The sequence below is a fragment of the Mobula hypostoma genome, chromosome 12, assembly GCF_963921235.1.
Source record: "Mobula hypostoma chromosome 12, sMobHyp1.1, whole genome shotgun sequence".
Lineage (NCBI taxonomy): Eukaryota > Metazoa > Chordata > Chondrichthyes > Myliobatiformes > Myliobatidae > Mobula > Mobula hypostoma.
In genome coordinates this window covers 83,867,583-83,894,858 of record NC_086108.1, presented here as the reverse complement: position 1 = coordinate 83,894,858, position 27,276 = coordinate 83,867,583, and the positions used below count along the sequence as shown (strand labels likewise).

The window sequence follows — 27,276 nt, the reverse complement described above, 5'->3', positions numbered from 1 at the left end:
TTCTGGACTAGTTCCTGAGGATTGGAGGGTGGCTAATGTAACCCCACTTTTTAAAAAAGGAGGGAGAGAGAAACCGGGGAATTATAGACCGGTTAGCCTATCGTCGGTGGTGGGGAAACTGCTGGAGTCAGTTATCAAGGATGTGATAACAGCACATTTGGAAAGCGGTGAAATCATCAGACAAAGTCAGCATGGATTTGTGAAAGGAAAATCATGTCTGACGAATCTCATAGAATTTTTTGAGGATGTAACTAGTAGAGTGGATAGGGGAGAACCAGTGGATGTGGTATATTTGAATTTTCAAAAGGCTTTTGACTTGGTCCCACACAGGAGATTAGTGTGCAAACTTAAAGCACACGGTATTGGGGGTAAGGTATTGGTGTGGGTGGAGAATTGGTTAGCAGACAGGAAGCAAAGAGTGGGAATAAACGGGACCTTTTCAGAATGGCAGGCAGTGACTCGTGGGGTACCGCAAGGCTCAGTGCTGGGACCCCAGTTGTTTACAATATATATTAATGACTTGGATGAGGGAATTAAATGCAGCATCTCCAAGTTTGCGGATGACACGAAGCTGGGGGCAGTGTTAGCTGTGAGGAGGATGCTAAGAGGATGCAGGATGACTTGGATAGGTTGGGTAAGTGGGCAAATTCATGGCAGATGCAATTTAATGTGGATAAATGTGAGGTTATCCACTTTGGTGGCAAAAACAGGAAAACAGATTATTATCTGAATGGTGGCCGATTAGGAAAAGGGGAGGTGCAACGAGACCTGGGTGTCATTATACACCAGTCATTGAAAGTGGGCATGCAGGTACAGCAGGCGGTGAAAAAGGCGAATGGTATGCTGGCATTTATAGCGAGAGGATTCGAGTACAGGAGCAGGGACGTACTACTGCAGTTGTACAAGGGCTTGGTGAGACCACACCTGGAGTATTGTGTGCAGTTTTGGTCCCCTAATCTGAGGAAAGACATCTTTGCCATAGAGGGAGTACAAAGAAGGTTCACCAGATTGATTCCTGGGATGGCAGGACTTTCATATGAAGAAAGACTGGATGAATTGGGCTTGTACTCGTTGGAATTTAGAAGATTGAGGGGGGATCTGATTGAAACGTATAAGATCCTAAAGGGATTGGACAGGCTAGATGCAGGAAGATTGTTCCCGATGTTGGGGAAGTCCAGAACGAGGGGTCACAGTTTGAAGATAGAGGGGAAGCCTTTTAGGACCGAGATTAGGAAAATCTTCTTCACACAGAGAGTGGTGAATCTGTGGAATTCTCTGCCACAGGAAACAGTTGAGGCCAGTTCATTGGCTATATTTAAGAGGGAGTTAGATATGGCCCTTGTGGCTACGGAGGTCAGGGGGTATGGAGGGAAGGCTGGGGCGGGGTTCTGAGTTGGATGATCAGCCATGATCATAATAAATGGCGGTGCAGGCTCAAAGGGCCGAATGGCCTACTCCTGCACCTATTTTCTATGTTTCTATAAAGTAATGAAAGAGTGTGGTTTTTTATTTGCTATCAGAGCAAAGATATGGTTTATTGCTTCTACAGACCGCACTAATCTTGGAACTGTAACAGAACCAATGGTTTAAGCTATTTTTAAAATTTAAATTGTATATTTTTTAGACGGATGCAGGCAAGTGAGTGAAGGCATCAATCAGGTTACTCTGGGATGTCTGGCTGATTCACCCTCAAAACCTTTGAGAAGATGGAAGGTGAGAAATGAATCAGAAAATTCAGGTGTCCGTCCTCCTACCCTTTCTCCCATGGTCCACTCTCTTATCCTTTCAGATTATCCCTTCTTTAGCTCTTAACCTTTTCCACCCATCACCTCCCAGATTCTCACTTCACCCCCCACCCCACCCACACACCTGGCATCACATATCGCCTTCTAGCTTGTACTCGTTCTCTTCCAGCATTTGTACAGTATGTGTTACTCTGGATTTCTAGCATCTGCAGAATCAGGAAATTAATTTATTTTTTCAAAAAAATACACTCAGATCTTTGCAGCACTGTTCTGTAATAATGCTTGGAAACCCAACTGTTGGGAATTTCCATACTGTCCACTTACCCACCCCAAAACCAGAACTCCTGCATTTCCACTTTTCTCCCTCTTCTGCACCCCTACTCCTGGTGTTAAAGGTCAGTGATCCTCAATTTATTGTACTTCCAAAATACTCTGTAGCCTTTAACTCTCACCCTTGGGAAATACCGCGTATAAGGCAACCTTGTGCAGCGAGTGATTGGTTATCTGTCACTTTTAGTAAGACTATTTATCTCTTGACAAAAGCACTTAAAGCAGTCCATAAGTCAATATAATAATTCAGCCCAAAGCTACTGTAAAAAAACCAAATGATTGTTGATTTACTTTGAAATGGAGATTGGAGGGCCTTTCAAATTATCTTGAACTTGGCTTCTAGGAATGTGCCTTACAAATTAAGCTGGGTCATAGTTCTGAAGGCTGTCATATCAGCACAGATGGGAAATACTTTGTCTTTGTTATTTATTATGGTTCTCATCTTGAAGGCTACTTTGTGGATCCTGGCTATCTTTCTATCCCTGGCTGTTAGTACAATTGCTTCATCCCAAGACGAGAACTGGCTTCCAGAATATCATCTACACTCCAGAAAGATACTACTCCAGGAAAAGAGCAGGTCTTCAGTAGAAAGCAAAGCAGCCCTCAAGAGCAAGACCGAAGAGAGAACAGAATCATCAACACCATCAGCCTGGCCTGCTGATTCCTGTGAGTACAGATATTAATCATTAAACAGGAGTGAATACATTAAAGTAGCAGAAAAGACTTTAGAGTATTAAGAGTGTTACGCACTATCAGGGAGCTGAGAACTTACCCAACGTTTTGGAGTCAGGTTAATAAAATGCAGTTTGGTTAGATTTAATGTACTGAGGAGAGTAGATACTTTACATCTACCCTCTTTGAAATGGACCAGTAAGGTGTAAGAGTGTATTACGTTGTCCATTGGTGAACTAATTATGTGTTCAGTAATTCGGGTTCCCATTTTCTATAAGTATTGCGTGATTATTTATTTAAGTTTAAAGTTTGGGGCACCTTTCACAGCAGACCACTGGGCAAAAAATTGCACAGCATGAGATTTTTATGCATACTGGTCATTACAGATTAGTGGGAACACTGGTCGTCAGGTTCAGGGTGGTATTGGCTACGCTAATGTCCCCATTATACAGGGACTTGTGCATCACAGACTTTACACTGGGATAGCTATTTGGTATCCTGCAGCTTTCCAGACACATTGCAATTGAGATCACGAGACTGTTGGACAGCTTTTGGCCTGTGCATATAACTTCTCAACTTGACCAAGGAGTTATCATATTGTTGAGACATTTATATCAAATGGTGTTTCTGATAGATGTGGAAAGGATGTATGATGAGCAGGGGATGAAATAGATGGGTGGGTAACAGGGTTGTAAGATAGGTGAAGGGTATGACAAGTGTTAGTTAAGCAGGAAACATATGATGTGCTATGATGAACATTGGAGAATAAGTAATTGGAAAAGTAAAAAGCCTGGTCCATAATGAGCAAGGGTTTTGTGGGTGTGAAACTTAATAGATGGGCATTTTAATAGGTGAAAGATGTACTGAATTGGAATGGAGTGTACAATATCTAGGAGATATAATGGTTTTGGTGTTAAAAGCAGATTAAAAAAGCAAATGAGGTGATTTGGAAATGAAGGCCTTATAAGTGTGTGAGGGGTGTACATTGACAGATAGGGCATAAAATAGTCAGGATATAAAACAGCTGGTTTGTGAAACAATTGCTGATCTGCTACCATAGGGTAAAAGTCAATCCTTAAGATGTATTACTTCGCAATGCAAATAGTCATAGTCATACTTTATGGATCCTGGGGGAAATTTGTTTTCATTACAGTTGCACCATAAATAATTAAAAAGTAATAAAACCATAAATAGTTAAATAGTAATATGTAAACTATGCCAGGAAATAAATCCAGGACCAGCCTATTGGCTCAAGGTGTCTGACCCTCCAAGGGAGGAGTTGTAAAGTTTGATGGCCACAGGCAGGAATGACTTCCTATGATGCTCTGTGCTGCATCTCGATGGAATGAGTCTCTGGCTGAATGTACTCCTGTGCCCAACCAGTACATTATGCAGTGGATGGGAGACACTGTCCAAGATGGCATGCAACTTGGACAGCATCCTATTTTCAGACACTACCGTCAGAGAGTCCAGTTCCATCCCCACAATATCACTGGCCTTCTGGATGAGATTGTTGACTCTGTTGGTGTCTACTACCCTCAGCCTGCTGCCCCAGCACACAACAGCAAACATGATCGCACTGGCCACCACAGACTCGTAGAACATCCTCAGCATTGTCCGGCAGTGTTTGGTTAGCATAGAAACAGTTGATTAATATAATAAAGTTATTTGAACTTTTACAGTATTTAAGAAATTGAAATAATCTGATTTTGAAACAAACCAGCAAATTATTCTTGTATTCTATTGAATGATGCAATAGATGAAGTAATTCCATTTTACCAATACATATACTCAGTTGCCACTTTATTAGGTACCTGCTATGTTCATGGTCTTCTGCTCCTGTAGCCCATTTTCAAAGTTCAAAGTGTTGTCAGTTCAAACATGCTATTCTGCATATTGGTGTAGTAACACATGGTTATATAACTTAATGTTGCTTTCCTGTCAGCCCGAACCTGCCTGGGCATTTTCCTCTGACCTCTGTCATTAACAAAATTGCTCACAGAACTGCCACTCATTGGATGATTTTTGGTTCTTCCATCACTCCCTGTAAACTCTAGAGACAGTTGTGTATGAAAATCTCAGAAACTGTTGATCTCCTGGGATACTGAAAACATCTCATCTGGCACCAAGAACCATTCCATGGTCAAATCACTTACTGTAGATTACATTTTTTCCCCATTCTGATGTTTGGTCTGAACAACAATGAACCTATTGACTATGTCTACAAGCTTTTATGCATTGAGTTTCTGGATGTTTGCATTAACGAGGTGTACAGGTGTACCTAATAAAGTGGCCACAGCGTAGAATCAGAAACTTCAGGGGAACCTGCATCTAGCATCGGATTTGGTTAAAATCAGAGGAAAGCATTCATTTGGCTATAGTCCAGAGACCAAAAAGATTTTAGGCACCTCTCCTCTCAGCTATGCAGAAATTATTGTGAAGACAATGAGAAAGAGGTAACAAAAATTAAGGAAACAGGGAAAAATGTCAAATTCAAGATTTATCATGCTGCAAGACAAATATGTCTCCAGTAGGGTTATTAATGTTTAAAACAGTCCATTTGTAATATGCTTAAATGTTTTTATTTTGTTGACTTGTAGTGAGACTCCCACGATTTTTGCTATGAAGAGAATCGTTTTCTATTTTTGTCCTTTGTACTGGTTTGTTGCAAAGCATTGAATCATCTAAACAAGCTCGTCTGGGAACCATACTATCAAAAGAACGGAAGCTAAGGTTTCGTATTAACTTGATGTTCCATCTTGTGCAGATGCAACTCCAACTTCAGACAGACCGGGAGCACCTGCTGAGGATCTACAAAACCGTCATCAGCGTTCGCCCGGGGCTTCGCTTCAAGGTACAATGCCTTCAAGTGGTTCACGCAGAAACAAGCAGAGAGAATCAAACCGATCAAACAGAGGATGTCAGATTAACAGCCAGACAGTCAAAGTTAGAAGTCTAGGACTTGGGTATGAATCAGAAGAGGTCGTACTCTTCAAATACTGCAGTGGAAGCTGTGCACGCTCCCGGACAAATTATGACCTTACCTTGTCCAATCTGCTCAAGAATAAAGAGATCCGTTTAAGGAAGCATGAGAAGGTGACCCGTAGCCCATGCTGTCGACCAATCAAGTACGATGATGTAACCTTTCTAGACGTGAAAAACAAATGGCACACACTCATGAACTTTTCTGCAGTTGAATGCAAGTGTTTGGGATGATGGAAACTTTGCATCATATGCAAGTACGGTGGTTTTTGAGGTGAAGGAACAATGTGCCACAAAGGGCACCAGGGCTGAACAACGCTATCTTGACAATAACAAGATGGTGGTCTATTATTTGGGCATTAGGAAGGATGGGAATAAGTGCGCGATCTGCACTTTCAATCTGATTGAAACATTGGAGTAATTGATTTGGATCAATTGTACCAAGAACACTTAGCTCCGGCTTGTGCCACTATTTCTGAAACTTCTTCATCAACCTGAAGTAACCTGATATTGGATCCATTTCCCAAACAGTAATGTGAGGGCTTTCAGCATTGCAAGCGTATGTGACATTGCTCAAAAGAAAATGTTGCCACATCAGGATGACAGGAATGAACCAATGAAGTATTCCTTGCAACAACAATAAAAAAAATTAATTGTGTGGAGCTAATGCAACAGAAAACAACATTTTCATTTTGTCAGGAAAAGGACGTGCAACATTTCAAAGAGAAACCTTCCAAATGGAATATGCAAAAAGCACACCAATGACTTGTGAAAGTTGTAAATGGTTTTTTCCAAGAAAAACCAGAATTATCCTTAAGTAAAGCATATTTTTATAACAAATATCTTATAATCAAGAACATTCACGCAGTAATCCTGAAAATAGAGCTGAGAAAGTGGTACTCAATCTAAAAGTGACTTTAAGCATATTGACTGCCCAACACTTCACTTAATTGAATGCAGAGTGTTTTTTTTAAAAAGGCAAAAGCACATTTACCTCAATGAATTTGTGCTAACTCCCAAAGGAATGATGCTGTAGAATTCTCAAAGTTCTTACTGAAGAAAACGCATGAAATTGTAAAATAAAATATAGGGAGTTTATAGAAAAGAATGAATTGCATTGTTTCAGAAGAACAGAGGATGTTCCAGAACACTGACTCTACCACCACATTCCGTCCCGATATTTAGTGTGCATCTTGGATACAGCTCCAGTAGTCAGCAATACTCCTGTTAACCTGTTAATCTGTAGTTAGCAATACTGTTAACCAGAGGAGAAATATATGCAAATGTGCATTTTTATGTATTTAGACTTCATACAAAAATTTACCAAAGCTCCCTAGTTTTGGTTTATTTAGATTTTTTTTCTGCTCCTTTCCATCCAGCGTAAGTGGTTGGAGAGATTGCTAGTCCACGCACCCCCCCCCCACCCCCTCGGTTTCCAAAGACCAGACTATGCTGGTATTGTCCTCCATCGAATCATTAGGGAATAATTAATCCAGGCCCATCTTATTCGGGGACTATTAATTGAGAAGCACGTGGTGTGGATCTCTGATTATTTGCATCTACAAGCTGTGTGGAGAGATGCACCTTCATGCAGTTACTCATTAATAATAATCATTCATCTGACATGGTATTAACCATATTGCCGCTTTTCAACACAATGCTCATCTAACTTCTTCAAAGTAAAGCAAAGGTAAATCAGTTACAAGGTGTGCAATGCATAAAGAATAGAAAAGGCAAGGCCAACTCTCATTCCAAAATAGTAAAACAAACTTTTTCTATGCCCAGGGTCACTTAGAACTTCTAATTGTGTGTACACTCTAATCAGATAAAGAAAATATTACTGATACAGACCTATTCATCAAATCAACAGACAGTAAACATACATGACTATATTGTTATAATATTATCCCAGTGGTTAGTATTCTGAGGATTGCAGAAGGACCCAAATATGTCAAATGCCCTCCTTTTATTCTACAGGTCATCTTGCACATATGATTCTTCAGTTCAGGATAAATCTAACACCTCCTTAGTGAGAAATTTCAAAATTTACTTTCAAGTCTGCTTAGCCTGAAATGTAAAGACAAAAAATTCATATACTTAAGGGCTTAAGCTATGTTTTTAAAAATGCTTATCCATCTGTTAAAAAGTTTGCTAAGGATTTCAGATGTATTTGTTTTAGAAATTTTAGCATTCGTGATTCTTGTTTCTATAAATGAGCGATGATTATTATCCTTACAGGAACACAGCCAATTTGAGAACATATTTATGAGAAAAACAGAATGCTATTAATACTATGTCAAATGGAACAGTTCTTCCAACTCAACATCGCCCTGAAATACTTGGTGTTACTCCTGACCTATTCTCACAATCATCCTTACATGTAAACTTCAAATTCTCATCCACGTGTTATTTATTGCAACAATTCAACTGACATATACTAACTACATTTTCCACAGTGTGTTAACTTAAAGCCCAACTTCTGTGGATTTTGTTTTGCTGAAATCTCTATCCAGATGGACAATATGAAACTAATTCGTGTTGATCTCAAAGATAATTCCAGAAATTTTCCCAGTTTTTTTTTAACCTTATCACTTCTGACTACTCCTGTTATTCTCCATCTTATCAATCTGTTGTTTTGCTCTTAAGTTGCATTATACCTGATGTGTACTGTATCTACACATTCATGAAATAATTTGGTTAAACTTACATTCACTCAACTCTTACAAAACACCAGCAGATTATAATCTGAACCCTAAAACAAAATTGATATAACCTCATTCTGAATGTTATAAATCATGAGAGAATTGTTAAGTTCAATTACTTACCATATTGCACCACTTGTAGATCATTTGCAGTTGTATATTGTATATGAAGAAAAAAAGATTCTGGATAGTTACATCCATTCCACCCCTCCCCTAACAACCCACCAATATTAACACAGTTGGTTAGTCTTTTTGTGGAAGGATTGTGCGCTGTTTCCAGAATCATCTTTATCATCTAAAAATCTTAAGTCCAACTCTCCAGTGTTCAATGGCTCACATCCAAGAGAGCTGTTCTTCCAAAATGAGCAAAGTCTGAGCATCAATAACAGGAACGCATTTTAAATAGTCAGGATTTCTTCATCACCTATATAAATAAAGGTAATGGCTGTTAATTATAGTCTTTGAATACAATTTTCCCTTTTGGTTTGTTAGGTATGAGGTTACAGTGAAATAAATCAGTCTGAATACAGAACCTTATCCAGTATCAGCCCTCTTCTGCCTTTAAAATGGGACAGTTTATCCAAGAAATTAAACTTTCAGTTTGAGGTCCAACTGGAGTATGTGCAAGTCATCAGAGGCAGCTTGCCAGTTGGTTAATCCCTGTGAAAGTCAAACAGGTTAAACTAACGGAGTCTCAGAAAAATGTAGTACAGAAATTGGCCGTCTAGTCTATAGTCACTATCAACCATCCATTTATGCTAGTAGTACATGAATCAATTTTTATTTTTAAAAAACCTCTCTACATTCTCTTCAATTCTCCCTAGATGTTACCACTTAGCAACATACTAGGGGCAATTTACAGCAGTTAGTTTAACCTCCCAACCCGCATTTCTTGGGGTGAAGGAGGAAACAATGGCGCCCAGGGGAAATCTATATGGTCACAGGAAGATTTGGTGCTGTCCGGGTAGCAGTTACACACTTCTATTGAAGGGTCTCAGCCCAAAACATTGACTGTTTATTCCTCTCCCTAGATGCTGCCTAACCTGCTGAGTTCCTCCAGCATTTTGCATCTATAGCTCCGGATTTGCAGCATCTGCAGAATCTCTTATGTTTTTGAACACACCCTTCATTCCTTTTCCCCCCTCCTCTCTCTGGTTATCGCCACCTCTACAGAGGCATACATCTCTGGGAATCTGGTGCAGGCCAAGACTGAGTGTAGCTAGGGCCCCAGTCCTGGGAGAGGATGTTGTTATTAGTTCACCCAAGCTTTAATACCACTTCCCAAACAGCCCACCCTCCCTGTGAATTAGGCTCCCTGCCCTATCTGTGAACAATGGGCTCTGAAGAAGCTAGCGAGCCCAAAGATCAGAGTGGAAACACAAATCATCCTCAATACTGAGGGACTGCCCATTAAAAATAACTTACCAGAACAAAGAAAACATCTTCGATGATTTGATAGTTCTGTAATCCATCTCACTGGAAATGATGGAATAGAAGTGACTCCTTAGTTAGTTAACTCCATCAGTAAATATTTTATATATGTATATTTTTAGATAGGCTGTGAAACCTTTGACTCAGAAAATCTTTGGTTATTAGTGCAAACCAAGTACAATATTATCAGACAACTTGTGTTCCCGAGATTTTTGGTGCACTGGACTTAAGCAGGAGTGAACATCAAAAGGAGAATGCAATACTTTTAGTTAAAATCCTTGAGCAAATAATGACAAACGTTGGTCTCATGAAATTCATCAGAACTATGGACATTAGTGAGCAGCTTGGGTGAATTTTTGTAAAACTTCACTGAGCAAAGTGGCCATGTTGGACATTTTTAAATGGTTGCCAAACATTGGTGGTTTCTTTAGTGCACACTGATCCTTAATGAATATCACCCGTTTCTTTTTAAATTTGGCATTATTGTGGCATGACTCCAAGGAACAAAGGAGACTAAATTAATAAAGAAAACTTCGCATTTTTATAGCAGTCAATACTGTAAAGCATTCCAGAGCACTTAATGGTATTGTTATCAACAAAGATACTGGAAGCCACAATGGAAGACTCAAAGGACTTGCTTTCAAAGGAACGAGAGGATAAGTAGTAACGCCTAGATCTTGTGGCTTTCACTGCATTAGGTCAGTAGTGGAGTGATTAAAATTGATGGTCCTCATATCTGACTGTAGTTTATTTTCTCCATAAATGACTTCGTCTCGGACTTTTTCCACATTCGTGACTAAGACATGAAATTTGTTTTGGTACCAAATTTCAAGTCACTTTTCTGTCATATACAAGTTTGGCTTATGGCATAGACAAAAATAAAATGCTCTATCGGTGTGAGTAAAAAAAATACAGGAACGTTTAGGTTTGTACAGTGCCTTATACCCACCAGAAACTTAGTGTCACACAAGATGAATTAATTGCAGAGTGTAATGATATCAACTGTGGCAGTAATTTTCAATAAGCAAGTTTCTACAGACAGCAAACCAGATCAAAATTCTCAACGGATAATATAAAAATTTCTAGAGCCACGCTGTAAAAATAATTCCACTCCCTAACCCATATTAAATTGATCCTTATGAAAATGATAAACCACAAATAAGGAATGAGAAAAGGCAGACAGGTTCACTCTTTGAAAAAGCCAGTGAAGGTTCAAGAGATAATTGTTGGATTGCCAGTAGGTTAAAAGACTAAAGATCAAAAATACAAGACTCCCAAAATACTAATCTGTATTTCAGTAATTTGACTATGCTGTAAAGCAGCTTCCTCATTGTTTCTGGTGACATGGACAGTCTCTAACTGCAAAGACAAAATGTATGTTGAATTCAAGTTCAGCTAGTTGCAAAGGAATGAGGGAAGTCTGATTAATAGTGCTGGGCTGCAAATTGTGGTGACACAAAAATCAAAGGCAGGCAAGTGGCCATTATCGCCACATGTCAATAAATGAAAATATTAGGCAAGGTGTGGAATGTGGCCTGTGACTTTTGAGCTGCTACCAAAATTGAATTCCACCCCAATTAACTTAGTGTGGGGTATATTAGTCACAAGGGTGCTACAGTTATCACAATTTAGTGAAATGATCTGAAACCTACCAAAGGGAATTCCCATTTACTGGTACACTTGAAAAACCTGATTACAGTTTTTGTTTTCTTATGTGATCATTCAGTGCTTGCTCTGGACAGACACATGGCTCATGGCCTGTGTTATTATTAGTTAGTGACTGGCTGTGGGCAGTTGTACAAGACATTAGGTGCCTCAGCTTTAAATAACCCTGTCATTCTCCCTGTAGCGTTTTCTACCCAGAAACATTTTTTGCATCTTCGATATAATGGACTTTGAACTAAAACATGGAAAGGATAAAAGTCTTATCCCACTACAAGAGACCCTATCACTATATAATCATAAAATGATCCCTTTGTTTCCCCACCCCTCAATAAATATTGTAACATGTACATTAGCATTGGTTAATGGACTTGCATTTCCACAATCAGTCTGTCATTTGAAGGATCATTCAGGTAAAACACATCTTTAGCAAATTCATGCTCAAATGCCGTGTCTGGTACGAGATTTGATCTTTGCCCCTTCGATGGGAATGTGTACAAATGAAACAGGTTAACAGTTGAATCCAATACTGAAGCTCATATCATCTCTAAGACTTCCAAATGCATATGAATTCACTCTCAACAGAAAAGGGTCTGTTTTAAAAAGGCTCCAATGAAGTGAATGGCCTGTGAGAATCATTAAGCCAAAAGACCACCAATAAATTTGCTCACGTGTACAAACAATTCTAATAGTTGTCTTGAGCACAAGCCAGCCATGTTGGATGCTATGCATCTCTTTGCATTAAAGAAACTTATTAGGCAAAATATTTATTATAGTTAAGTTATTTATTTATTTTTTATCAACCTCATCCTTTTTCAGATATAAGATCCTATTTATTTGAAGTGAAATGTGGGGCCATGTCTCTGACAGCATTTTTTAAAAATAATGTAATTTAATCTCAATCATGCAGAATGTCAACACTAAACCTCTGTAAAACAAAGCTTTTCCAAAGCAGTATTTTAAGATATTTCAAATAAATTTTGTGATACTATGCAAAGAGTTTGACTATTCTCATTATTTCTGCTTCACAAGGTGAAATGATTCGTTTAAAATCTCATTCACTGCATGACAAGAAAACCTTTGGAGACTGAAGAGTTTTTGAACAGCCTGTGGTGGCTGGACTTGTCTTTGATTGTTCTTTTAAAATCAAAGGCCAGAGCATTTACCATTTTCAGTCCCCTGACTCTTTGTGTGTAAAGAGCATTAGAAGAATATAGGCAGTTCTTATGCAATTTCCTCCCACTCCTACCAGCAACCCAAGATGCATCCCATCTCCACTGTGCACCTCAAGAATAACTGGCCTTCGCCAATCCATTTTTCTTATCATTCACCCCACCCATTACCTTGGCTACCCTTTCCTTTAAACTGAGACTTTGACAGGATACAAAGTTTTTTTTGGCTTAAATTGCCTTCGCCTCCTCACATCTTCTTACTCACTCCAGCAGCTGCCCCCTCTTCCCAATTAACTTTTCCCCTTCCGACTAAGACACTTCTCTAAATTGCTCATTGCCCTTCTCCTTCACCAGACTTTACAAATAAATCCGGAGATTGTGATTCCTAAGGGCTGTCTGGCAAGATTTCTGGACTGGGTCCTTAAAACTGTGTTTAGCACAGACTTCCTGGGGAGAAAATAAACAAGTGTGTAAGCACATTCAAATGAACCTGCTGAGCATTTGGAAAAGGAGATGTGATCCAATCACAAACGAGAGAAAATTTGCAGATGCTGGAAATCCAAGCATTGGAAAGGAGGTGTGCAGATCCCAGATATGTTGGACTCCTGTATTGCTAAATCAAATTTCCAATAAAAAGCTGACAGAACATTTTGTCAGAAAATATTTTACCAAAGAAAAAGCCAGCTTCTACAACATTTACCTTGGGAACCTTCCCAAAATGCAGATCCTGCCTCCCTATTTATTCCCTAGTCCAAATTTGATAGAATTTACCATATTTCTGTGCGGGAGAATATAAAGAGGAATTCTCCTGTGGAAGATCTCTTATGGATGGGCTTCCAAGATTAATCTGAAGCTGATTCAGTAACAGTGTAGCCATAAACAGAAAATACATCTTAAAATCTGTGGGCAGATTCCACAAGCCTTAATTCCAAAGCATCATCGGAAAAACGCAAAGAAACAATGTCAATTTACATCTACCACCTGATTTGTTCTTTTCCTGTGGGACATTAACTACCATCACTGGAATTGCTTCAGTGTCATAGCTACTACAGACGAGTCTTATGCTTGATCCCAAGCTATTCTCTCCTTACTCAGCCATGAATTTAAAAATTTTGCCTTCAAACAATGCCAACTGATAGGCAACATGCACAGTGATCATCCACAGCATAGGAAACAACACTGCAGCTCTTCTACCCACCCAGAAATTGGACCATGGAACATCATGTTAAGTAACAATATCTAATTGGGATTTTAGGCACCCCCCCTCCATTCACTCCCCTGCAGTACCACCAACTGGATTCAAGATGTAATAATGTGTCAAATCTGAAAGGATTGTTAACTGTTTACATCAGCAATGCAAACAGGTCATTTGTTATTAGATTTCAAGTACCCAAGATCGCTTTGACTTTGGTTTGAAAAAAACTGATAAAAGAAATAATAGTTGGATATTCATCAGAAAGAGGGATCTGAGAAAAACAATTTACTCCAAAATACCCAAATACAGACTGCACAGATATCTTTTGCTCTCCGTCCCACTGAGTCAATGGATCACAGAGCTTAGATTACTTTGAACTTGGTTCTCAATTCCAACATGGTTCCACATTGGAAGGACAATGTAATTTGTGCAAAACTGAATTACGGTACATCTGGGTTGTGGAATCATATAGCAAAGAAACAGCCTCTGTGGCCACACAAATCAACTATTTATTTATGCTAAACTCCAGTTATTAGTATGTGGTCTCTAGCCTTCCTATGCCTTGGTGATTGAGGTCCTTGTCTATACACTTAAGTGGGATTTATATTTACAGTTCTGGTTTTAGGAGCAAAATTGTTCCAACGTTTCAAATCAAGGAGCTGCACGAAAAAGGGTTGCTATTCTGCGCGCCATCTTAGTAAACAAAAACCATGACTACCTGACTTTTTGCACTGCTTTTTAAATATATTTCTTATTGTGACTTCTAGTAATTTTCTTTTATGTATTGCAATATACTGCTGCTGCAAAACATATTTCCCAACGCATGTCGGTAATAATAAACCTGATGTTGACTAAACTGGTTATTTGACTTCTGTAGCTGCGGCCAAAAGGCAAATTCACCACCTAGTGGATTATTCTTGCAAAATTTAAAAGGTAATAGAATTTAAGGAATGGTTTATAATCCTCTAAATTACAAGCTTGTGATAGAAGTCACAAAGATTCTCGGATTTATTTTGCAGTTGGAGGCGAAGCTATTTTAAGATGACGGTTAATCTCGGATTCGAAGATTTAGGTGAACCGTTATAATTTCTGCAATTTATTTTCAAATAGTTTTGCTACTCGGGGATCTTATTTGCATTAACATTAAAATTAAATCTGGTTAAAGTGCTGGTTACACGCCCCCGGGACAGATGCATACTTAAAATAAATACGCAATTGAGTGTGATCCGCAATTGCACTTACTGTACCTTGAGGTACGTGGACGGATCCATTTTTGGAGGCTCAGTGGGGAAGAACAGGAAAGCCAGGGCAATCTCCCTTATGTATTTAGCGATTGGAACCTCAAGATTATTGGGCCCACCGAGACGGAAAAGTTGATTACAAATTTATCCTATCATCTCAGGGGCGAAACTGCACACACCTGGAGTTCGGCAAACTTTCGAACGCAGTTACTACTAGTAGGTGTTTTACTTACTTGCGGAGACTATTTCGCCTGATCAGTTCCGATATCCACTTGATTCGACACCAATATTTAAACCACGTGAGCGAGTGTCAGTCAAACCCAAGGTAGGTATTTACCTCGTCTGCCGGCCGGTGTAATCGGTGTGTTAGTGTACGCATACTGGCAAACACAGCAATTAAAATCAGCGAGTGAAAACCCACAGGATGGTGGCAACACACATCAAAGATGCTGGTGAACGCAGCAGGCCAGGCAGCATCTCTAGGAAGAGGTACAGTCGACGTTTCAGGCCGAGACCCTTCGTCAGGACTAACTGAAGGAAGAGCTAGTAAGAGATCTAAAAGTGGGAGGGGAGGTCCGAAATGGTAGGAGAAGACAGGAGGGGGAGGGATGGAGCCAAGAGCTGGACAGGTGATTGGCAAAGGGGATATGAGAGGATCATGGGACAGGAGGTCTGGGGAGAAGGAAAAGGGGGAGAACGCGGACGATGGGCAAGGGGTATAGTCAGAGGGACAGAGGGAGAAAAAGGCGAGTGAGAGAAAGAATGTGTGTATACAAATAACGGATGAGATACGAGGGGGAGGTGGGGCATTAGCGGAAGTTAGAGAAGTCAATGTTCATGCCATCAGGTTGGAGGCTACCCAGACGGAATAGACGGAATATCCCAGACGGAATAGACGGAATATCCCAGACGGAATATCCCAGACGGAATATAAGGTGTTGTTCCTCCAACCTGAGTGTGGCTTCATCTTTACAGTAGAGGAGGCCGTGGATAGACATGTCAGAATGGGAATGGGATATGGAATTAAAATGTGTGGCCACTGGGAGATCCTGCTTTCTCTGACGGACAGAGCGTAGGTGTTCAGCAAAACGATCTCCCAGTATGCGTCGGGTCTCGCCAATATATAGAAGGCCACATCGGGAGCACCAGACGCAGTATATCACCCCAGCCGACTCACAGGTGAAGTGTCGCCTCACCTGGAAGGACTGTCTGGGGCCCTGAATGGTGGTAAGGGAGGAAGTGTAAGGGCATGTGTAGCACTTGTTCCGCTTACAAGGATAAGTGCCAGGAGGGAGATCGGTGGGAAGGGATGGGGGGGGGGGGGATGAATGGACAAGGGAGTCGCGTAGGGAGCGATCCCTGTGGAAAGCAGGGGGGCGGGGGGAGGGAAAGATGTGCTTAGTGGTGGGATCCTGTTGGAGGTGGCGGAATTTACGGAGAATAATATGTTGGACCTGAAGGCTGGTGGGGTGGTAGGTGAGGACCAGGGGAACCCTATTCCTAGTGGTGTGGCGGGAGGATGGACTGAGAGCAGATGTGCGTGAAATGGGGGAGATGCGTTTGAGAGCAGAGTTGATGGTGGAGGAAGGGAAGCCCCTTTCTTTAAAAAAAAAGGAGGATATCTCCCTCGTCCTGGAATGAGAAGCCTCATCCTGAGAGCAGATACGGCAGAGACGGAGGAATTGCGAGAAGGGGATGGCATTTTTGCAAGAGACAGGGTGAGAAGAGGAATAGTCCAGATAGCTGTGAGAGTCAGTAGGCTTATTATAGTAGACATCAGTAGATAAGCTGTCTCCAGAGATATAGACAGAAAGATCTAGAAAGGGGAGGGAGGTGTCGGAAATGGACCAGGTAAACTTGAGGGCAGGGTGAAAGTTGGAGGCAAAGTTAATAAAGTCAACGCGCTCAGTATGTATGCAGGAAACAGCGCCAATGCAGTCGTCGATGTAGCGAAGGAAAAGTGGGGGACAGATACCAGAATAGGTTCGGAACATAGATTGTTCCACAAAGCCGGCAAAAAGGCAGGCATAGCTCGGACCCATGCGGGTGCCCATAGCTACACCTTTAGTTTGGAGGAAGTGGGAGGAGCCAAAGGAGAAATTATTAAGAGTAAGGACTAATTCCACTAGACGGACTTGGTAGAGGGGAACTGATTAGGTCTGGAATCCAAAAAGAAGCGGAGAGCTTTGAGACCTTCCTGATGGGGGATGGAAGTATATAGGGACTGGACATCCATGGTGAAAATGAAGCGGTGCGGGCCAGGGAACTTAGAATCATCGAAAAGTTTAAGAGCGTGAGAAGTGTCACGAACATAGGTCGGAAGGGATTGAACAAGGGGGGATAAAACCGTGTCGAGGTATGCAGAAACGAGTTCGGTGGGGCAGGAGCAAGCTGAGACAATAGGTCTGCCAGGACAGGCAGGTTTGTGGATCTTGGGTAGGAGGTAGAAACGGGAAGTGCGAGGTGTGGGAACTATAAGGTTGGTAGCAGTGGATGGGAGATCCCCTGAGCGGATAAAGTTGGTGATGGTGTGGGAGACAATGGCCTGGTGCTCCTTAGTGGGGTCACTATCGAGGGGTAAATAAGAGGAGGTATCCGCGAGTTGTCGCTGTGCCTCGGCAAGGCAGAGGTCAGTACGCCAGACTACAACAGCACCCCCTTTATCAGCGGGTTTAATAATAAGGTTAGGATTAGTGCGGAGGGAGTGGCGAGCAGAGCGTTCCGAAGGAGTGAGGTTGGAATGGGAACAAGGTGCGGTGAAGTCGAGACGGTTGATGTCCCGCCGGCAGTTAGCGATAAAGAGATCCAGAGCAGGCAGAAGACCAGAGCGGGGTGTCCATGAAGAGGAGGAGGGTTGAAGACGGGAGAAGGGGTCATCGGTGGGGGTGGAAGAGTCCTTGCCGAAGAAGTAGGCTCGGAGACGGAGACGACGGAAGAACAGTTCCGCGTCATGGTGAACACGGAACTCGCTGAGGTGTGGGCGAAGGGGGACAAACGTGAGGCCCTTACTGAGAACAGAGCGTTCTGCCTCCGACAGTTGAAGGTCGGAGGGGATGGTAAAGACCCGGCACGGATGAGAGCTGGGATCAGAGGGGGAGGGGGGAGGGGGGAGGCTGGGTGTGTCAGTGGAGAGGGGAGGGTTGGGGTGAGAGGAAGGTGGAGCCTCTGAGGACCCAGGAGCTGACAGTGGGATCTGAGAGAGACGGGATTGCAGAGTGGTGGTGGGGGAAGGGGAGACGGTGGCAGTTTGTGGAGAAGCTGCAGCCAGACTAATTGTGGAGGCGATAACCTTCTCCCACCATACTTTTATCGGCTTCTCTGATGTAGGATGAGTAATCAGATTATGGAGAGCGAGATTGATTGTATTTAAATTGGCTGAGCATGATGTTAGTTGATGCAAAGCCCCAATTCCTATGCATTTATTTTTCCAGTGACGGTCGATTAATAATTATATCGACTAACTTTAATTGCAATTTATGTATTGAAACTTTTAAAGTGGTTAATAATGTGGGGTGTGTTTTAGAAAGTCTCTAGCTACAAACAAAATCTCAGTCAGCTCCATCATGGGCATAATCTTAGTTTTAAATTCATCATGGGCACTTAACTCCCCAGCATCGAGGACATCTTTAAAAGGCAACACCCATTATGAAGGACCCCCATCACCCAGGACATGCCCACTTCTCTTTACTACCCTCACGGAGGTGGGACAGAAGCCCGAGGGGACACACACTTTTTAGGAACAGCTTCTTCTCTGCTGCCGGATCTCTGGATGGACAACGAACCCATGAACACTACCACGCTATTTTTGTTTCTTTTTTTATTGCTGTCTCTTTGCACTAAATATTTAATTTAAATGTTTGTCTTTCCTATTGTATAGCTTTATTATAACAAATTTCACAATATATGCCAGCAATATTAAATCTGATTCAGTTGTTACAAGACAACTGGAAGTTTTAATTCTGTTAGTTTCTCCATTGATGCCGGTGACCTGCTGAAAATTTCAAGCATTGCCTACTTTATAATAGGAAGGTACATTTATCCTGCATTTTAGGTCATCACACTCTTCCAAATAGCTGGAAACTTCAGTATTCCCCATTGTGTACTTCCGGCTGGAGTAATGTGATGATATCGTAAGATCAGCAGGAATTTATTTTGCTTTATTTTCACCAGTGGTTTGTTTCATGCATATGCTTCTCATTTCTAAATTAATTAGTTAACTAAACTGCTGTGCTTTTCATTGGCCTGGATGAATGTTAAACAATGATATGTTTAAACATAACAAAATATCAATCAACTTCGTTGTGTAATTTGTTGTATTTAAACAAATCCTTCCTCATTTTGAAAAGATTTCATCCACATCTGCTTTCTTGTGTTTGCTCTCTGAAACCTTACCCCAAACTCTTTGCAGTGGCTGGACAAGGAAACACTGCCATAAGAGGAAGGTCATCTTTTTTTTCCCCCTCCGCTAAGGAGGAAGCAAAGGCCTGGCAATCTACTTCCGTATCCGCCATGAAAACCTGTCGACAACTACACTATCCATAGGGTCACCATGAGTAAACAGCGACTTGACAGCACTGAGCAACAAGGATGGATGACTGCCTATCCACGGACACCTCTCACTTGGGAGTGGAGTGCTGGCTGGCATGTGCATCATCTTTTTTGTGGAGGCATACCTTAATGTGACAATTTTCTCATTCTATTTAAAAGCCAGGGGTTCTTTGATGTGCAAGTCTGTTCTTATTCAACTTCTAAAGATTAGCTGCCAAGTAATCACCATCCATTCTCAGGCAAGCAATATATTTGAACTTTGGTTGATGTCTACCCTTCCTCTGCTACATGTGGAAATAAAGGATTCATTAATGGAATGGAAGTGGGTTGATCTGAGTTATAACTGTGGACCACAATCAGCTATGTATGGGAGTAAGTATTGATATTAATCATTTACAAAAATACACCAAGCAAAAGAAGTAGGCTTGAAGGTGTACAGACATTTCATTGATGAACATTAAACTCTCTTATTCAACTTGCTTTGCAAAACAAATTGCTGCTTTTGGGAGACACAGAAACATAGAAAACCTACAGCATGATACAGGCCCTTCAGCCCACAATGCCGTGCCAAACATGTACTTACTTTAGAAATTATCTAGGGTTACCCATAGCCCTCTATTTTTCTAAGCTCCATGTACCTACCCAGGAGTCTCTTAAAAGACCCTGTTGTATCAGCCTCCGCCACCGTCGCTGGCAGCCCATTCCACACACTCTCCACTCTCTGCATTAAAAAAATCTTACCCATGACATCGCCTCTGTACCTACTTCCAAGCACCTTAAATCTGTGCCCTCTTGTGTTAGCCATTTCAGCCCTGAGAAAAAGCCTCTGACTATCCACACGATCAATGCCTCTCATCATCTTATACACCTCTATTAGGTCACCTCTCATCATCTTATACACCTCTATCAGGTCACCTCTCATCCTCCGCTGCTCCAAGGAGAAAAGGCCAAGTTCACTCAACCTATTCTCATAAGACATGCTCCCCAATCCAGACAACATTCTTGAAATTTCCTCTGCACTCTTTATATAGTTTCCACATCCTTCCTGTAGTGAGGTGACTAGAACTAAGCACAGTACTCCAAGTGAGGTCTGACCAGGATCCTATATAACTGTAACATTACCTCTCAGCTCTTGAACTCAATCCCACGATTGATGAAGGCCAATGCACTGTATGCCTTCTTAACCACAGAGTCAACCTGTGCAGCTACTTTGAGTGTCCTATAGTCTTGGACCCCAAAATCCCTCTGATCCTCCACACTGCCAAAAGTCTTACCATTAATACTATATTCTGCCATCATATTTGACATACCAAAATGAACCACCTCACACTTATCTGTGTAGAACTCCATCTGCCACTTCTCAGCCCAGTTTTGCATCCTATCGATGTCCCGCTGTAACCTCTGACAGCCCTCCACACTATCCACAATACCCCCAACCTTTATGTCATCAGCAAATTTACTAACCCAACCCTCCACTTCCTCATCCAGGTCATTTATAAAAATCACGAAGAGAACAGGTCCCCTACCATCCTTTCCCTATCTCATTGGAATGTACCTATGCAAAACGCCATTCAAGTATCCCCTGAGTATTTGCCACATTTCTGCCGTACATTTCCCTGAGAACATCTGTTCCCAATTTATGCTTCCAAGTTCCTGCCTGATAGCTTCATATTTTCCTTTACTCCAAATAATCACTTTCCTAACTTGTCTGTTCCTATCCCTTTCCAATGCTATGGTAAAGGAGATAGAATTGTGATCACTATCTCCAAAATGCTCTCTCACTGAGAGACCTGACACCTGACCAGGTTTATTTCCCAATACAAGATCAAATACAGCCTCTCTTCTTGTAGGCTTATCTACATATTGTCAGGAAACCTTCCTGAACACATGTAACAAACTCTACCCCATCTAAACACCTTGCTGTAGGGAGATGCCAATCAATATTTGGGAAATTAACATCTGCCACCACAACAACCCTGTTATTATTACACCTTTCCAGAATCTGTTTCCCTATCTGCTCCTCGGTGTCCCTGTTACTATTGGGTGGTCTATAAAAAACACCCAGTAGAGTTAGTGACCTCTTCCTGTTCCTAACTTCCACCCGCAGAGGCTCAGTAGACAATCCCTCCCTGACTTCCTCCTTTTTTGCAGCTGTGACACTATCTCTGATCAGCAGAGCCACGCCCCCACCTCTTTTGCCTCCCTACCTGTCCTTTCTGAAACATCTAAAGCCTGGTACTCTAAGTAACTATTCCTGCCCCTGAGCTGTCCAAGTCTCTGTAATGGCCACAGCATCATAGCTCCAAGTACTGATGCACTCTCTAAGTTCATCTGCTTTGTTCACGATGCTTCTTGCATTAAAATAGACACATCTCAAACCATCGGTCTGAGTGCATCCCTTCTCTATCACCTGCCTATCCTCCTCCTCACACTGCCTACAAGCTTTCTCCATTTGTGAGCCAACAGCCCCTTCCTCCATCCCTTCAGTTCAGTTCCCACCCCCTAGCGATTCTGGTTTAAACTAGTTAAAATTCAATCAGTGTCTGATTGTTCATTCTGTTGCTTCGATAGGGCACTTGAGCTTACTTTTCAGAAGCTCTCGAGTAGGAGGTGGACCCTACAAGTCACTTTCTCATCTGCACACAGCACTGCAGAGCTATCCCAAATATCTGGAATGCACCTTCTTTATTGAACAGATGGGAAGTCAGGAAGCAACTCTGAAGCATTGATGCAATGTGCAGACCGAAGAGGAGCTGTGGAAGTAATTATACCAAGCATGGATTGATACTGTATACCAAGTTCTGCCCAACTCATTGGCCATTTTCAACGTTCAAAATAAATTTATTATGTAAGTATATATATATGTCACCATATACAACCCTAAGATTCACGGTAAATACAAAAAAAAAATAAATGAAGAGCCTTTGAAAGTGAGTCCATAAGTTGTGGAAACAGTTCAGTGATGGGGCAAGTGAAGTTATTCCTCTGTTCAAGAGCCTGATTGTTGAGGAGTAATAACTATTCCTGAATCCAGTAGTGTGGACCTTGAGATTCCTGTACCTCCTTCTTACTGGCAGCAGTGAGAAGAGACCGTGGCCTGGATGGTGGGGGTCCTTGATGGATACCACTGTCCTGCGATAGCACTCCATGTAGGTGTGCTCAGTGACGGGGAGGGTTTTTAAACCTGTGATGGACTGGGTTGTATCCACTACTTCCCCCCCCCAAAAGAGTATTGATGTTTCCATACCAACCTCTGATGCAACCAGTCAATATACTCCCCATCCCACATCTATACAAATTTGTCACACTTTTAGATGACATGCTGAACCTTTGCAGACTAGTAAAGAACTTAGAGATGCTCCCATGCTTTCATTGCTATGGCACGTACTTGCTAGATCCTCTGAAACGATACGCTGAGGAATTTAAAGTTACCGACTCTCTCTGCCAACCTTTCAAAGCACTTTACCACCATAGATACAAGTGCTACTGGATGATAATCATTGAGGCAGATTACCGTGTTCTTCTTGGGCACCAGTATAACTGAAGCAAGTGGGTTCCTCAAAGTAAATTGTAAATGGTGCCATCAATTATACTAACTTCAAATTTCAAGGCAGAATACAGGGTTAAGGGCAGTGTGGAGGAACAGAGGGATGTCGGGTTCATGTTCGTAGATCTCTCAAGATCTATTGTGTGTTGGCCTGCTTTAGTTGGAGGATTGAGTTCAAGATACACAAGGTAATGTTGTAGCTCTACAAAACTCTGGTTAGACCACACTTAGAATATTATGTTCAGTTCCTGCCCCTCATTATAGAAAAGATGAAGAAGCTTTAGAAAGGGTCCTGGAGAGGTTTACCAGGAAGCTACCTGGATTAGTGAGTGTGTTTCATGAGGATAGATTCAAAGTACATTTATTATCAGTATGTATGCAATATACAATCCTGACATGGGTCTTCCCACAGATAGCCACGAGACAGGGAAATGATTATCAAGGATGTGATAACAGCACATTTGGAAAGCGGTGAAATGATCGGACAAAGTCAGCATGGATTTGTGAAAGGAAAATCATGTCTGACGAATCTCATAGAATTTTTTGAGGATGTAACTAGTAGAGTGGATAGGAGAGAACCAGTGGATGTGGTATATTTGGATTTTCAAAAGGCTTTTGACAAGGTCCCACACAGGAGATTAGTGTGCAAACTTAAAGCACACGGTATTGGGGGTAAGGTATTGGTGTGGGTGGAGAATTGGTTAGCAGACAGGAAGCAAAGAGTGGGAATAAACGGGACCTTTTCAGAATGGCAGGCGGTGACTAGTGGGGTACCGCAAGGCTGAGTGCTGGGACCCCAGTTGTTTACAATATATATTAATGACTTGGATGAGGGAATTAAATGCAGCATCTCCAAGTTTGCGGATGACACGAAGCTGGGTGGTAGTGTTAGCAGTGAGGAGGATGCTAAGAGGATGCAGGGTGACTTGGATAGGTTGGGTGAGTGGGCAAATTCATGGCAGATGCAATTTAATGTTGGATAAATGTGAAGTTATCCACTTTGGTGGCAAAAATAGGAAAACAGATTATTATCTGAATGGTGGCCGATTAGGAAAAGAGGAGGTGCAACGAGACCTGGGTGTCATTATACACCAGTCATTGAAAGTGGGCATGCAGGTACAGCAGGCGGTGAAAAAGATGAATGGTATGCTGGCATTTATAGCGAGAGGATTCGAGTACAGGAGCAGGGAGGTACTACTGCAGTTGTACAAGGCCTTGGTGAGCCACACCTGGAGTATTGTGTGCAGTTTTGGTCCCCTAATCTGAGGAAAGACATCTTTACCATAGAGGGAGTACAAAGAAGGTTCACCAGATTGATTCCTGGGTTGGCAGGACTTTCATATGAAGAAAGACTGGATGAACTGGGCTTGTACTCGTTGGAATTTAGAAGATTGAGGGGGGATCTGATTGAAACGTACAAGATCCTAAAGGGATTGGACAGGCTAGATGCAGGAAGATTGTTCCCGATGTTGGGGAAGTCCAGAACGAGGGGTTACAGTTTGAGGATAGAGGGGAAGCCTTTTAGGACCGAAATTAGGAAAAACTTCTTCACACAGAGAGTGGTGAATCTGTGGAATTCTCTGCCACAGGAAACAGTTGAGGCCAGTTCATTGGCTATATTTAAGAGGGAGTTAGATATGGCCCTTGTGGCTACGGGGGTCAGGGGGTATGGAGGGAAGGCTGGGGCGGGGTTCTGAGTTGGATGATCAGCCATGATCATAATAAATGGCGGTGCAGGCTCGAAGGGCCGAATGGCCTACTCCTGCACCTATTTTCTATGTTTCTATGTTTCTATACCGTGCATCCCGTTCACAGAAAACATTAAACACCCAACGTGCAAAAAAGAACAAATTGCACAAACAGCAAATAAACAAGAAAAAACCACACAGAATATTAACCATCAAACCACAGAGCTTTGAAGCAGTCTAGGAATGTTCAGTTTACTTTAGATAATTTCAGTTCAGTTCAGCGCTGTCTATCATGGGCTGCAGGCTGTGGAGCCAATCCGCCCCAATCAAAATCGCCATCAAAATGAAAGGTGTAATCAGAAACACAAAGCACATAACATGAGCTGCAGAGTCCAATTGAAAGACCACGTTGATTAAACCCTGCCTAAGACTCAACTCTCTGGCATCAGCAATCTAGAGGGAGACCTTTCAAGCACAGGCAGACAGTGCCGAACACCTGCTGGCCTTCTGCTCTCATCTCATTGAAAACACACACCAAACTGCAAATCACTGGTTCCAATTGCATTCAGCTTACTGGTAGAATTATACTTGAAAGTAGCAAAAGTTCACAAAGCTACATCTGTCTGAAGGACGTCGCCGCTGGTTGCATAGTTTGCTGGCGCCGTCTGAGAAAGCTAGGGCGACCCACTTTGGAGTGGAGGATGAGAGGTGTACAAGGTGATAAGAAGCATAGAGTGGACAGCTAGAAACCTTTTCCCCCTGGTGGAAATGGCTAACACAGGGGGCAAAATTTTAAGGTGATTGGAAGAAACCATAGAGGTAGATTTGCTTCCTCCCCCACAGTAGTAGGTGTTTAGACTACACTGTCAGATGTGGGGGTAGAGGCAGATAAATTAGGGACATTTAAGAAACTCAGAGACAGGCACGTGGATGAAAGAAAAATGGAGGGTTATGAAGGACTAGATTGATTTTAGAGTAGATTGAAAAGTCAACACTGACTACGGAAGCTTTGTGACTGGTTATCAAATCTATCCATACTATCCTTTGCCCTTAACAGTCACATACTTACAGATACTGATTGCAACGTTTCAACGGTAACACATCCATCTTTCTCAGGCACAAATTGGCCAAAGGGGGGTGGGGCGGAGAATATCATTTGACTAGCTGGTGCTTGAGGAAGATGATCAGGATTACCATTGAAACATTGCAGTCAGTATCTGCAAGTATGTGACTGTTAAGGCCAAAGGATAGTAGGGTATGGGTCAGCACAACTATGTGAAATTAAGTATCTGAACTGTCCAGTACAATTCTATGTTCAAGTATGTAGACATATGTATTATAGTTTTAGATATTCAAATTCCCCCTCACCAATTTTTCCAAAAAAGTCCCAGCTAGGGACTAACCTGTAAGTGATAACTGTTCACCATTATTTCCTCCTTTTGTTCTTTAGACCTCTGCTTGTATAGCAGAGGATGTTTACTTCCACTTGTATATCTTCCTGGGGGTTTAACTGATAAGCTCCACTATTCCAGACATTGTAAAATACATGTCCATCTCTTGCCTACCAATAACGGCTATCAAATGCAACAGCTCATATTTAACACTCACATCTCTTTCCAAAGTGAAACAGAGTTCAGGGCCAGTCTGTTTCTTTTTGAGAGCATGGCAGATCAGGGTGTTAGGGATAGAATACCGCAGATCCAAATCAGAACCAGCCTTCAGAAGATAAAGACTAAACACATTGCCAGACACGCAGAATGCCGGAGGAACTCAGCAGGCAGGCAGCATCTATGTAAAAGAATAAACAGCTGATGTTTGGGGTGAGACCCTTCATCAGCATTTTGTGTGTGTTGCTATGGTTTCCCAGCATCTGCAGAAATCTGTGTTCAGAAAATAAAACTTGTTCAACAATTTAACTTCAACTGATACCTTAAGGCTAGTGAAACCGATTCACTTGTGAGAATGTTACAGACACAAAGTGCTGGAGGAACTCAGCAGGTCAGACGTCATTCATGGAAATGAACAAACATCTAGTTTCAGAACTCAGACTAGATGTTCATGTTAATCATTGATCATTAAAACCTTTAGACTGAGATCAGGGAAGGCACTAAGTGACCATCTCTTGTAAAACACATCATTAAAGGCACATCTCTGCCACATAATGCAGAGTTCATGAGAGATCTATTTTGTGACTTAACATTTGAGTTGCCTTGAGTATAAAACTCTCTCTCTCAACACTGTAACAAAAAGGGTATGTGTATTTTGGGTGTCTGGAGTTTGTGCCCTGAACCTTTCAGAAAAGACAGCAGTAATGAAGATTCAAAGTGGTTCTGATAGACTCTCTCCTGAGTGTTTACAGTG

The 27,276-nt window shown here is 41.7% G+C and overlaps 1 protein-coding gene across 1 annotated transcript; it reads left to right on the top strand.

Moving 5' to 3' along the window:
- Positions 1 to 2,506: 2,506 nt before the first annotated feature.
- On the top strand, positions 2,507 to 6,749 carry LOC134354541 (artemin-like). The gene is made up of 2 exons (XM_063063460.1): positions 2,507 to 2,741; positions 5,515 to 6,749. The coding sequence occupies exons 1-2, from the start codon at positions 2,507 to 2,509 to the stop codon at positions 5,961 to 5,963; spliced, it is 684 nt and encodes a 227-aa protein (XP_062919530.1). The 3' UTR covers positions 5,964 to 6,749.
- Positions 6,750 to 27,276: the final 20,527 nt, after the last annotated feature.